Source organism: Chelonoidis abingdonii, chromosome 3, assembly GCF_003597395.2.
Source record: "Chelonoidis abingdonii isolate Lonesome George chromosome 3, CheloAbing_2.0, whole genome shotgun sequence".
Classification (NCBI taxonomy): Eukaryota; Metazoa; Chordata; order Testudines; family Testudinidae; genus Chelonoidis; species Chelonoidis abingdonii.
Window position 1 is genome coordinate 104,084,105 of NC_133771.1, and position 13,029 is coordinate 104,097,133.

Sequence of the window (13,029 nt, forward strand, 5' to 3'; positions counted from 1 at the left end):
AAGTAACTCCCTTCTCTTCATGTGTCATTATTTAATGCCTGTATCTGTAATTTTCATTCCATGCATCTGAAGAAGTGAGGTTTTTTACCCACAAAAGCTTATGCCCAAATAAATCTGTTAGTCTTTAGGGTGGCACTGGACTCCTTGTTTTTATATAGAAACTATTAACTTATTGGCAGAGTAATAAACATGCAAAATGGTAAAAATAGTTAAACTGAAAAGCTGACTACAATTCCAAGACCAAGAAGTATTACTCAACTCAAAGACAATTCACTTTTCATCTGGAATGGTGCATACCAGACATAATATTTGCTTTACACACATTATACTTGTTCTGCACAAATAAGTTAACTCTCTCTACACGGAATACAAAATATTCATATGAATCCCTAGTTTGGTCTACGTGGCTTTGTTGCAGATTTTTCATTTATATTAGGCATTAGTTTTATGGCATTTATGTGTTTCTTAAAACAGGGGAAAAAAACTTAATTCCATTAATCGAATAGTAGACTGGTATGGATCCTAGAAATTCTCAGCACAGATTATTTTTATCACTGATCAAATTGCTGTTATCTAGAAAATGCTTCTTTCTTGTTACTCTTACAAAATGCCATATGGCAATAGCTGAGTTTTCGTTTAAAACAGATCATTTAAAAACTTCAGTTAATTCTTATCAGTTACTTAACTGGTATGGTAAGAAACAACTATACACTAAATTCATCCCATGTGTTACTGCATTCCTTACTTAGGCATATGTCCCACTGGTTTCATGCTCTGTCTTATATGCAGTAGGAGCTGGATCTCTCTTATTTTACAGGAGTTAGACCTCAGGCAGTGTGCAAAATCAAGTCCTACACTAGGAAGAGTTTGCCTGCTGGCATCAGAGTAGAACCTTTTTCTGACTAAAAAAAATGTTACCATTCAGAAAGACTGCTGTCAGAGTGGTACTAGAAATTAGATAACCCTCACCCCCCGCCCCTTCCTACCACACCTCAGGGATCTTTAAGAACTGGTATGGTGTTATGGGTTTCAATAATTTTAAGGTCCTTCTTATTTAATTCCACAATATTTATGAATGCTGGGATATTTCAAATGATGGAACCAAGAGGGCTCTGTTTAAAAGGGTGTTTTCTCATCAGAAATAAAATAGACAAACCAAAGAATAATAAATCACCTACGCAATCTTCACTAACTCTTTTTGTAAATATAGATTCTGAATTTGTAAGGATATCAGAGGGCCAACCTACCCTGGCAAAAATGTCTGTTAGGGCCTGGCACACAGCGTTAGCCCTGGTGTTGCCTAGAGCTACTGCTTCCGCCATCGGGTAAGCAAAGTCTACGAAAGTCAGTACGTACTGCTTCCCTCTGGGTGTCCTTCGTGGGAAGGACCCAGAATATCATAGCTATCTCGCTGAAATGGGACTTAATTTATGGGGATTGGCTGGAGAGGGCCTGACCAGATCTTGGGGCTTTCCCACTCTTTGGCACACCTCACAAGGACATACTTGGCAACTCCTTGCCCATCCCTCCCCAGTGAAGACTCCCAATCTGTTTTGGTTCTGTTACCCGAGCATGGCTACTGTGATTATGGTAGGCTTAAGAGCTCCCCCGTACTTTAGTTGGGATCCACAACTGTTTTTGCGGTTGCCATTTTCTCTGGTGGTCCACCAGAAAGGATTTCTTGTATAAAAAGTCCTTGGCTATACAAACAGGGATTGGTTAGAAAAGTTGAGAGGCGGTGGGTGCTCCGGCGCCACCACCAAGCTGTCTGAAGGCTGGTCATTTGCTTTCCTGCTCAGTTTGGAACTGTTCCCTTGAGGCTGGGACAGCCTCCTTAGACCGCTGATGGACGGCTTGGTCCTCTGGAAGCGAATGTAGGTGATGGGGTTGTTTCCGTTGCCGGTGAACGCTCTCCGCTGGTGCACCTGGGGTATTTCAGCTCTGGTTGAGCTTTGGTATGGTTGTCTGTTGCTTCTGCCATTTCAGGCTTGCTGGCGCCCTCTGGCGTTGAGGTTGAAGATGTGGTTGCGATTGCTGTGCTTGGTTGCTGTTCCAGTTCTCGGCCTGGGACTGGGAGTCTGTAGGCGTGTTCGCGTTGGCAGGGGGATCCGGTCCACTACCTCTGTCTGGGTCTCAGGAACACAGACGGGTTCCTGTGGATGGCTCAGGAACAGAAGGGATCTGAAGCTTGCCTGGTTGGCTGCGTGTAACCATTCCCACTCTCGACCCGCTTACCTGGTTGGCCAAGTCTTCCCCAGTAGACATGGGATGGAATAGTTGTCATAGACTGCAAAAAGTCCACATTCCTGACCAGCCTTTGTACTGGACAGGCAGTTCAGCTGTAGGCAAGTCTACAGCTTGTGACATGAAGGGGTAAATGGTCACTTTGGCCTTTGGGTTGATGAGTTTGGGATCCACGAAGGATTGGTGGATAGCTGACACTTGTGCCCCCGTGTCTCTCCACGCGGTAACCTTATTTCCGCTCACTCTCAAATTTTCCCTTTGCTCCAAGGGGATCTGAGAGGTATCTGGGCCTGGGGATCTTTGGTGTGATGGTGGTGTAATGACTTGCACCCGGTTGGGGTTCTTTGGGCAGTTGGCCTTTATATGTCCCAGTTTATTACCTTAAAGCATCTTCCAGCTGATGGGTCACTGGGTCGAGGTGAGTTACTGGAGACTGGTGAGGTGGAAGGATAGGGTGTCTGTGGCTTTCCTTGGGTTGTAGGAGGGGTCTTGGGTTGCCCTCGGTTGTAGGGTTTATTGTCGGTGTGCCTCCTGGGGTATTCATTCCCCTTGACAGTAGCTTTCTTGCTTTTTGCCACTTCCATCCATTTGGCTTTAATTTTTCTCGCCTCGGTGAGATTTTTGGGTTTTCCATCTTGTATATACCGTGTTATGTCCTCAGGAACACCATCCAAGAACTGCTCCATTTGTATGAGGAGGTGCAGTTCGTCCAGGGATTTGACATTGGTTCCTGATATCCAGGACTTATAATTCTTTCCAACGTAGTAGGCGTGTCTGGGAAATGACACATCTGATTTTTACTTTTGGGTTCTGAAACGCCGACGGGCATGATCCGGGGTTATCCCCATTTTGAATCTGGCCTTGGTTTGAAACAGTTTATAATTGTTCATCCTGTCCTTTGGCATTTCAGCCGCCACCTCTGCTAAGGTTCCACTGAGCTGTGACCTCAGCTCTACCATGTACTGGTCTTCAGAGATGCTGTACCCAAGGCAGGCCCTTTCAAAATTTTCTAAGAAGGCCTCAGTGTCATCACTTGCCTTGTAGGTGGGAATTTTCTTGGGATGTGGAACAACAACTGGTGAAGGGTTGTTAGGATTGGCTGGGTTCTGTTGCTTAGCCTGTTTTAATTCTAGGGCCTGCCGCTGGGCCTCCTTCTGGAGTTTTAGCTCCCCCCTGTGGGCAGCCTCTATGGCTGCTTGCTTTCTTTTGTAGGTTTCCTTTTTTATTTTTAGCTCTTTCCTGTGGCTGGCCTCTCTTTCTTTTTCTCTCAGCTCCATCTTTTTTTGTTTTATTTTTAGTTCTTTTAGTTTGTTTTTCATGTCTCGCTTGTGGTCTGCGTTTCTGATTTGTGCCTCTGCTTCCAGTCTTGCTAGCTCCTGTTTCAGGTCCTTGGTAGTCATGGTTCTTGTTTTCTTGTGTTGGGGTGCCCTCTGGTGTTTATTGTCTGAACTGCTGGCTCTCTGTTGTCTCCTGGGGTCTGCCCAGCAACAGTGCCTTTTTTTTCTCCTTTCTAGCTAATCTTTGACATTGCCAAATTAAACCAAAAAAATCACTGTATTGCATGTGTCTTTTGCTGGTACTTTACTCACAACTGAATTCTATTGTTTAACAAAAGACCCTTTGTCCAAAACGTATAATGTTCCATTGCGTAAAAGATGCAAGCCAACTGAGCAAAACTAATGATCCTTGCTTAAATGCAAGTCAAAACTGAGCAGGAGAGAAACAGAAAAAAAAATTCCTCTCTGGCTCTTTAAAACCAAACCCTTTTCTCTGCTTAAAAGCCCAGCAGAGAAAAAGAAAAAATATTCTCACTGGCTTCTGCGATTTTCTTATCTTTATACCCTACCACTGCCAACATGTTTAATAAGCATAAGTCCCGATTTCTGAACCTATCCGTCCAAAAATGTGGGTGCCTGCCATGAAACCCTCCAAGCTTCAATTACAAGCTCTGTGTACTGATAGTGCGCCAGCCAGCCAGAATCCCAGTGTCTGGCGCACTTTGGTCTCCAAACCTTCCCTGGGGACCCCAAACTCAGACTTCCCGGTAGTCTACAACAAAGGGAAAATAACCCCCTCCTGTGGCCCTGACGTCACCCATCTTTCAATTCCCTTGAAATGCAAAACAAGATTCACAGTTCGTTTTCACCCTCATTTCATGAGTCCCTGCAAAGGTAAGGCTTTTGCAACTCTGCACGAAGAGATTTCCACCCCAGTCTTTCCCTGAGACGAGAACCGTAACCGTAGCACAGAGATCCTATCCCCCTGAGCCTCACACTAGAAAAGAAGAACATCCAACAAATTTTTAAAAAAGAAAGCTTTATATAAAAAGAAAAAAAAGACATAAAATGATCTCTGTATAAGTTGACAATAATTACAGGGTCAATGCTTAAAAGGAAAAATAAATAACAGCCTTATCCAAAAAGATATAACAATTAAAATATTCCAGCAAACTACACACATGTAAATACAAAACCATATAAAAACCTATGGTCTCTACTTTGTACTTACACTTGGAAATAAAAATAGAAACCTGGAGATTAGAAATCACTCTCATAGCCGAGAAAGCACAGACAGAACAAAAGACCCACACCCAAAAACTTCCCTCCCTGAGCTTTGAAAAATCCGGTTTCCTGATTGGTCCTCTGGTCAGGTGTGTGGTTCCCTTTGTTAACCCTTTACAGGTAAAAGAAACATTAACCCTTAGCTATCTGTTTATGACATAGCATGCATTAAAGTCTCAAATGGACTTACTGTTTTAAAATCCATATACCATGTAATGTATACCATATGCAAAATGTACGTTAAATCTCACTTTTTGGCTATAGCAGAGAACCTGATCCTGTTTCCATTGAAGTCAGTGTCAAATTCCCACTGAATTGCATGCAGTGAATAATATCAGATGCTGCCTTTTTCTAGGGACTGACTCTCTGCCCTAAGGTTGAGAACTATGACTTAATAGGCCTTTTTCCATCTCTAACTTCTATGACCCTCATTTCTGTGTCCAGGGGAGAAAACACCAAGCCAGTTAATTTCTAAATTGGTTATTTTTCTACCTTTTCTCAGCATAATATTTGGCGAGTGAAGGCAAAGGAGAGGGTATAGCTATGCTTGATTAATTTTCTTTTTTCTTTTTTGAAGTAGCCACAATACCTATATTTTAAATAGCAATAATTCCTTTTTCACTTCTCTGAAGACACATGCAAGAAAAGTATGACGTGTGCAGCATTTCTGTTTATGATAAGTTGCATCGCAGTTATAAGAGCATATGGCAAAAGTAACTTTCTCTCCCCCACCCTTCACTGTCAGTCCTAAAGCAATTACATGAGGCACCAGGATAAAGAGGTGGAGCCTTTACGTTCACCATAGCTTCCAGCTCCCTTCCCTTTTCTCTCGCTCTTTTCCCCACCCCATCTCTCTGTGAGCAGAATAAACACTTTCTTTACAGACTGTAGACTGACCTACAGTTTGTGATTCAGGTGCACACACAGAGGACGAAGAAGAAAATAAAGCAGTAGGTGTCATGGGCCAGCTCTGCTGCTTTCCTTTCTCAAGAAACGAGGAAAAAATCAGTAAGTGTGACTGTTTTATGCAATACGATATGCTTGTGACTGTGTGCTGCTATTTTAGATTGAGTGTACAGCTAGGGAAAGCAGACAGCATTATCTCTTGATTTTTTTAATTAAAGGAACCACTTGCAGAGTCTGGGTAGGGGTAGGTGGAGGCTAGCTGATAAATATGTATTTACACTAAGTTGATTTTTTTTTTTTTGGTAACAAGTAAAAACCAGAAAAACCCCTTGTGTCTGATTTTCTCTCTCATCATTCTGGCAAGCTCATTTCTATTAGCAGATCCACTCAGAGTAAATATCATAAACAGTGCTTTATAACAACAATTTAAAAACTTATCAGATGTACAGTAAGAGACGGGGAGCATTCTGATATTGAAAGCTAACACATTTAAGGTAACACTCATTAGCAATATGTACCAGGAAAGATTTTGTTGTTAGAGTGGTTGAAAGAGGACACAGGAATCATCAGTTCTTTTGTCCTTTATGATGTCATTCAGATATGGAATTTTAAGATGACCAAGTGATGGAATAGTTTCACTGCATCTCAGCAAGCAGAATCATCCTCAGTGTGTTTAGAATGACAGTCAGGCATATTTCCATTTCTGTTTGTAGCCTGGTAAATATACGCTGAATCAGAAATAAGTGTATTTGATTTTCTCATCTTCCTGTGCACTGAATCAAATTAGCTAATTTGTCTGGAATGCTGGAGTTTTAAAATTTGTGATGAATATCATGCTTTCCTTAAGCTTGGTTACACAATGAAATATTTACTTTTGACTTGCTACTCAGTGAAACATTCCCACCCCTTCTGTCAGAAAATCCAAATTTCTGTCACTTTGTTTCTGAATTCAGTTTTAGCTAGGCCCACGTAATTCATGAACTCTGGGCCAGGGAATCCTATTTTCTGCATCTGGTTTATATTTCCTGCTCCTTGTTCCTCAGGAAGCTGTTAAGGCATGGATAAAAACTAAAGCCTCCATCAGTTAGAAAACAAAACTCTACACCAATAATGCAATAGACTCAGATGTCATTCAAACTGACTACTCAAGAATGCAAGGTGTCTGCTTTGAAATATTTTGTATAGGAGGGAAAGGATGATATTATACATTCCATGTAAAAAACCAGCAAGGCAGACTTTAAATCTGTTTCAAAACTTTTTCTGTATCCTCTACACTATTCCTTCATCTGAAAAAGCTGTAAGCTAACAGGTTCCAATGTCCAGTAATCAGCGCATCTATAACTTACAAAATAGATGGAGCCAGGCAACAACTAGAAGTTCTTAACTAAGACAGAAAAAAGCAATGGATTCTTACAATGTGCCTCCCACCCGCACCTGCATGCTCCTCTACCTCACTCTCTTCCCATCCCTCTTCTGACTTTCTCCTCCAGGTACCATGCTTATTATATATTGCTGTGAATAATGATGGAAATACATTTAGCAATATACAGCCTCAAACAGCTTGCAATCTAACAGATAAATACAAGGTGACAGTTCAGGAGAGTCGATTGGCAAAGGACAGTGTAGGATGGCTTGAAGAGAAGAGAAGGGGCACTTGGCATGTGGTACTGAGAGGAACAAAGTAGCAGAGAGCAGCACAGAAATGAGGGCTTGTTGAAATGGCGAGTTAGTGCATGGCACCCTGCTATCTTGCCATATAGATAAGCCCTGGGAGTGGGAGGAGGAGACACAGGGAGCAATTAGATAGGAGGAGGAGAAGAGTAAGGAATGAGAGGATAGTTTTGGTGGAGATTGAGAAGCAGCAACATAGATAGAGTCAGAGTTTTGCAGATCTTTGAAGGTCAAGGTGAGGGACTCAAAACATTTTAGAAAGAGAGGGGAAGTCAGTAAAAGCATTTGAAGGTGGAAGATTTGGTTGGAGCTGAAGGAGAGAACTCCATCTATAAGCTTTTACCTTAGGGCACCATCTCTCTGTCAAAGAGAGAAAGAAAAAGAAAGGACCTTCTTATGCTTCCTGCTGTCTGCTGGCACTGATTCAGGTGTCCCATTACTTCACTGAGTCTGCTCTAATGCATGCAGTTCTTCCTACCACTGATTGACCAGAAGTGCTGTATACGGTAGTGCATTCAGTATAGCTATGCCACAATCAAACAGGATGTTTAAAGCTCAGCAGGGAAGTGACATAAGGAAAATGGCTTTCAAATCCATTTTCGTACTTCTAGCATTCCATCATGGTGGTGGCCTCTTCAAAGAATTGTGTAGGGGAAATTAAAACAGGGCTTTGCATTGCCAGTAAACTACTTTGCACAGCAAACAATACTGAGGTGGAAGTCATACCCATGTAATGGTTCTACATAGAAACACAGGGCACTTTAGAGACAAGGATTTGTGGTAAATACTGAATTACAACTCCACACCAAATTGAGAATAAAAAACCCTCAAACAATTACCACTTGGTTATAAGATTCCTTCAACTGAAGTTCCTTAACTTGAATATGGTGAATAAATGTGCCTCACTAATAGGAGGGTAGGTAGCTCACTGAAATATTTTTCACTCTAGAGATTTTGGTTTAAATCTAATTTAGGCCAGTTCTGAATGACTTTGGCATTAACCAAGGGCCTAATCCACAAGATAAAGCCACTGCAAAAGTTAGCACTCCTGGAAATCAGTGCTCAGGAGATTCCATGGACTGAAACAGCTCTGGGTGTTGGCTGATCAAAGACAAGACACATTATTAAGGATTTGTGGGGAAGTTTGCACAACCACCTGCTTACCTGTTCCATCCAGCTGCAGCTCTCGCCTGCATGAGTGCTAATGTTTCTCTTTGCAAACCCTCAGCAAAAAAAAATGTAAAGCCAGGTTTGTTACACATTGGGCCAAATGCTATACTCAGTTATATCCCATCACAGTGGAGTGAGTGCTGTAGCACTGCTATAACAAAGCTTAATTTGCCTCACTGTGGGGCTTCTGAACGAGTTTCCTTGCCATACTTAAGGGCAAATCTTCTCTGCAACTGAGCTCAGTGCTTAGGAACTCTGCTGAGAGAAGCAAGGGAAAAAATTGTCTGCTTCTCCACTCTTTGCCACAGGCCATAGAACAGAGCCACTCAGTAAAGGTTATTGTAGTCTAAGGCTGCAGTGAACTCCATGGCTGGAGTGACTCAGCTCTGCAGGGGAAGTACCAGAGAAGGCTATATAGTGGCAGATCATTCTGGCCCATGCCCCTCCTCCAGCTTCAGGCAGGGAGCCCCTGTGAAGCTGGGATCTGTACAGGGGTACACAAACTGTATGTGGCCTCCCAAAATCCTGCCCTTGTTTGCGTAGCAGACCCACTCTGATTCTATTACCAGAGAGCCTTCTACACCCACAGAGCAAGAAGCAGTGTTTCTCCCTTACAAGATATATGTTGTAAGACCATATGGTACTCATCCTAGGCTTGCATTGGAGATGCCTAGAGCTCTGCTGAGAGAGAAAGAAAGAAAGAAAAATTGAAAGAAAAGTTATTTTGATGAGTGAGAATAATCATTTTACAGATTAAATAAATAGAGAGTTATTATGATTTTTTTTTCCTAAATAAAGGTAATGGGATGGAAAGTGCTGGAAAATTTAAAAAAAAAAAACAGTCAAATTCTTGATTGCATCTGTTACAGCCCACTGAAGTCAGTGGGGTTGCAACAGGTGAAAAATTTGGCCTAGTAAGTTTAAAGAGAGACTTATGAAAGGGGTAATATATATATATATCTATATATCTATATATATATATATCCCAAAAGAGCCTACACAAAGCACCTTACTGCAGATGCAGCCTTTAACCTGTGTATTCTGAACAGAAATTATACTTTAGCTTTGTAAAGCAGTACAATAGCCAAGCTATTGGACACTGTTTATTTGTTCAATTTGATAAAGAAAGCTTTCACAATGAGGCTTCTCTTAGCACTAATAGGGTTGCTTTCATAATACACCCCCCCCCCATCTCAAGTTAAGAGGCTCCCTATGATATTTTTTTCATAGGAGCTGGACATTGTCTAGATTTGCTCCTGTCAGCGTTGAACATGTTGTCCTATCTCCTTGTCCCATTATCTGTTCCAGCATTAGAATCAATCACTGTGGACACCTGGGGCCAAAAGAATCATTGGGGTAAACCAGCGCAACTCACTGTATCTAATGGACTTGTGTCCATTTATGCTAGGTATGAATTTGGCCTAGAGTGTGTATTTGTGTGTGCGCTACATTTTTATGTATTTATTTATATTTTAGCCAAAGTATCTCAGTGCTAGAGCTGCTTACACTTATCTAAACACTTATCTCAGAGGCTTATTGTCTGGACTGAGGGAGCCAATAGCCCTCTTATCACTCCCCTGAATTCCATATTAATTTGGCAAAGATGTAATTGTATGAAATGTGCTGCATTTATAAGATCCATCTCCTTTTTTACAGTTTATTCTGCCCCGTAGGTATCCGTTGGCCCTACTGCCACCCGACTCCAACTGTAAAACCAAGGGTATGAGTATCTGTTGGGAAAGCATAGAATTGTGGAAGAGGACTGTAAATAGTGAATATATAAAAAGAATTACTGGGTCACACAGCTGCTGTTTTGCAACACAACAGGTCAAATCAAAGTAGAATATGAAAAGTGCTTGAATGCTAAAAAAGGTGTAATTTCAGAGAGTGGCACTGAAGAGCAGTTTTGATTTAACTGGATAAAACAGTTAATATGTTGCTCACTTGCTTTTTAAAGAACAACTATTATGTATGGGGAAGTTAGTGCTCATTGAATTTGATAAATGCAAATACTTATGAAAGTAAGAGAATGAACATAGTGCCTGGGGGCAGGTATAATGTGGATGAGAGCCATACAAGCTTTCACATACAGTCATTTCAATTAATCTCAATCCCGACCAATTACACGTCTGCTCTTTCAGGCCTGGGCAAAAATTGCCCAATTGTAACAAACTATGCACTGATTTTGGGGAGTAAATACATATCTATTGGAGATGAGACTCAATCATTTGGGCCTTGAACCAGTTTCAAATCCAGGATCAAAATCCCCAAAGCTGCATGTAAAACCGGTGTAAATTAAGATGTTGAAATCACAATACATCCATCCCCTGACACACTTGGCAGCTTCTTACTTCTCTGGCCTCCTCCCACACTCCAGGATGATGTGAGACTGAATTCATAGATGCTTGTAAAGTGCTCTGGGATCAGTAGAAGGAAAGAAATAGAGACATTGAAATTATTTCATCAAGGCCAAAACAAAAATCCTATTCCATGGATTTTCAGCAGCAGATCCAAGGTCCTTGTTTTTACTCTACAGCTCTACTTTGACCTACATCTAATTTCCCAAATTTGCTTCTACATCCACTCTTGGGACTGACCATGGGCTGTCAAAAGTGACCCAGGGGTAATGGACCTGGATGAAAGCAAGGACAATTGTTGTTGTTGACAATGAAAGATTTTTGGGAAGAGTTGAGATTCAAGAGAGAAGATGAGCTCTGTTGGAGCCATGTTAAGCTTGAGTTAATGGCGAGTCAGCAAGAAGGAAAAGTTGAAGAGAACGGGTGGCATAGGCTGCATGGAGACAAATCTGTAGTGGATGCCTAATTTGGGGTTATACGTGCAGTGAAGGTATTTGAAGCCATTAAAACAGATGAACTCTCACAGAGAAGAGGTGAACAGAAAGTATCTCAGGATAGTCCCTGAGACAGACAGATGCCAACTCTCACAAATTTGTTTTGAGCATTGCAATATTTTATTTGGAATCTGAAGCCCAACTTCTGGACAGAGGTGATTACATCAGACTCTCAGCTTTTTTTAAAAATAGAAAGCTATTTTCTAGCACTCATGATTGTGGAGAAAAGCTGAAAAAGATGAACCAAGTGCTGACTTAAAAAAGAATCCAGCATATATTATGTGTTTGGGAGGGGGCAATGCTGCAGTGGGAATAGAGGAAGAATAGGAATAACTGTCAAAAAGAGATACTGAAGGAATGGCCAAACAGACAGAACCACCAATAGGAGAGGGTAGAACCCAAGTTGGATAAGATGTAGAAGTGTGCGATTTACAATGTTGAAAACAAATGAGAGATCTTTCTGCAAAGATGAAGCAGAAGCCCTGAGATTTGGCTAGGGTAAAATTGCTGGTGACTGATTTTTTTTTTTTAAATGAAGAGAGCAGAAGTCAGAATTATACATACATCTTGGACAGTGTGTAACATTGAAATGTTGTTTGTTCCTTTAACTAGATTTTGTATTTGTAACAAAATGGTTTTGTGAATAAAGACTTTGAATCAAGTTATTGGATTTGATTCAGACAGTTCTGTAACACTTAAAAATTGGGCTACATGGTGCTATTGCATGAATATTGCTTTTAAAGGCAAATAGGGTAGCAATGCAAAATAAGATCAGTTATACAACAGTTTACGCTATGTTCCAGCAGATTAATAGGATTGCAAATATTAGGCACCTCTCCACATCACTGGCAGGATGTTTTAGCTGTATAACTACAACCTATGGAACTACGGGTGAGTTGAGACATATTTGATTGTCTTACTGTCAGGTTGTTTCACTGATGGCAAAACCAGCAGTGTTTATATTATATATTTATTTAAGGGCACTCCTGACTGTTTATTCCAAAAGGACAAATGAAAATTGGAAGTTGGTTGGTGTATAATCAAAAAAGCAGATTTTTGTTTGACCTAGGGTGACCAGATGTCTCAATTTTAGAGAGAGAGAGTCCTGATTTTGTAGTCTTTTTCTTATATAGGCTCCTATTACCCCTGACCCCCGTCCCGATTTTTCACACTTGCTGTCTGGTCACCCTAGTTTGACCCTCTTGTGACTGATTTAAAGAGCAGCTATAGATTAGTGAAAATTATAGATTCACTAGCAAGTCAAAACTATATATAACCATTTGCTTTGGTGGTTGGGGTTTGCATTATACATCCAACAAAACCTCCACTCTGGATTCACAATTATAGCTATCCTTGTGAGAATGCTCTTTGCAACAATCTAACAATAATTTGCATTGCTGTATAGCACCTTCCCCAGGAACATCACAGAGTTTCATGATTATTCAATCTCAAACATTAGTAAAAGATGCGGAGTAGCCTCAACACCTGATGAGCCACACCCACACATGATTTATAGTGACTTCCACCAGCTAAAAACCTGCAGAGGGCTTCTAAGGTAGGAATGGGAAAGTTTATGATGGCAAGTGGCCGCAGCCTTCTATGCGTTGGGGAGGGGTGGCAGTATCT

General features: G+C 41.2%; 1 protein-coding gene across 4 annotated transcripts in view; it reads left to right on the forward strand.

Moving 5' to 3' along the window:
- Nucleotides 1-13,029, forward strand: part of AKAP7 (A-kinase anchoring protein 7) — a 145,440-nt gene that overhangs the window by 111,895 nt on the left and 20,516 nt on the right. The window contains exon 8 of one of the 4 annotated variants that reach the window (XM_032800788.2): nt 5,721-5,813. The exons of 2 other annotated variants lie outside the window; for them this stretch is intronic. In XM_032800788.2, the coding sequence (XP_032656679.1) occupies nt 5,721-5,813 (93 nt within the window). Of the gene's footprint in view, nt 1-5,720; nt 5,814-11,088; nt 12,069-13,029 lie in introns of those variants that run through there. One more of the 4 variants, XM_032800797.2, reaches the window with a different exon arrangement.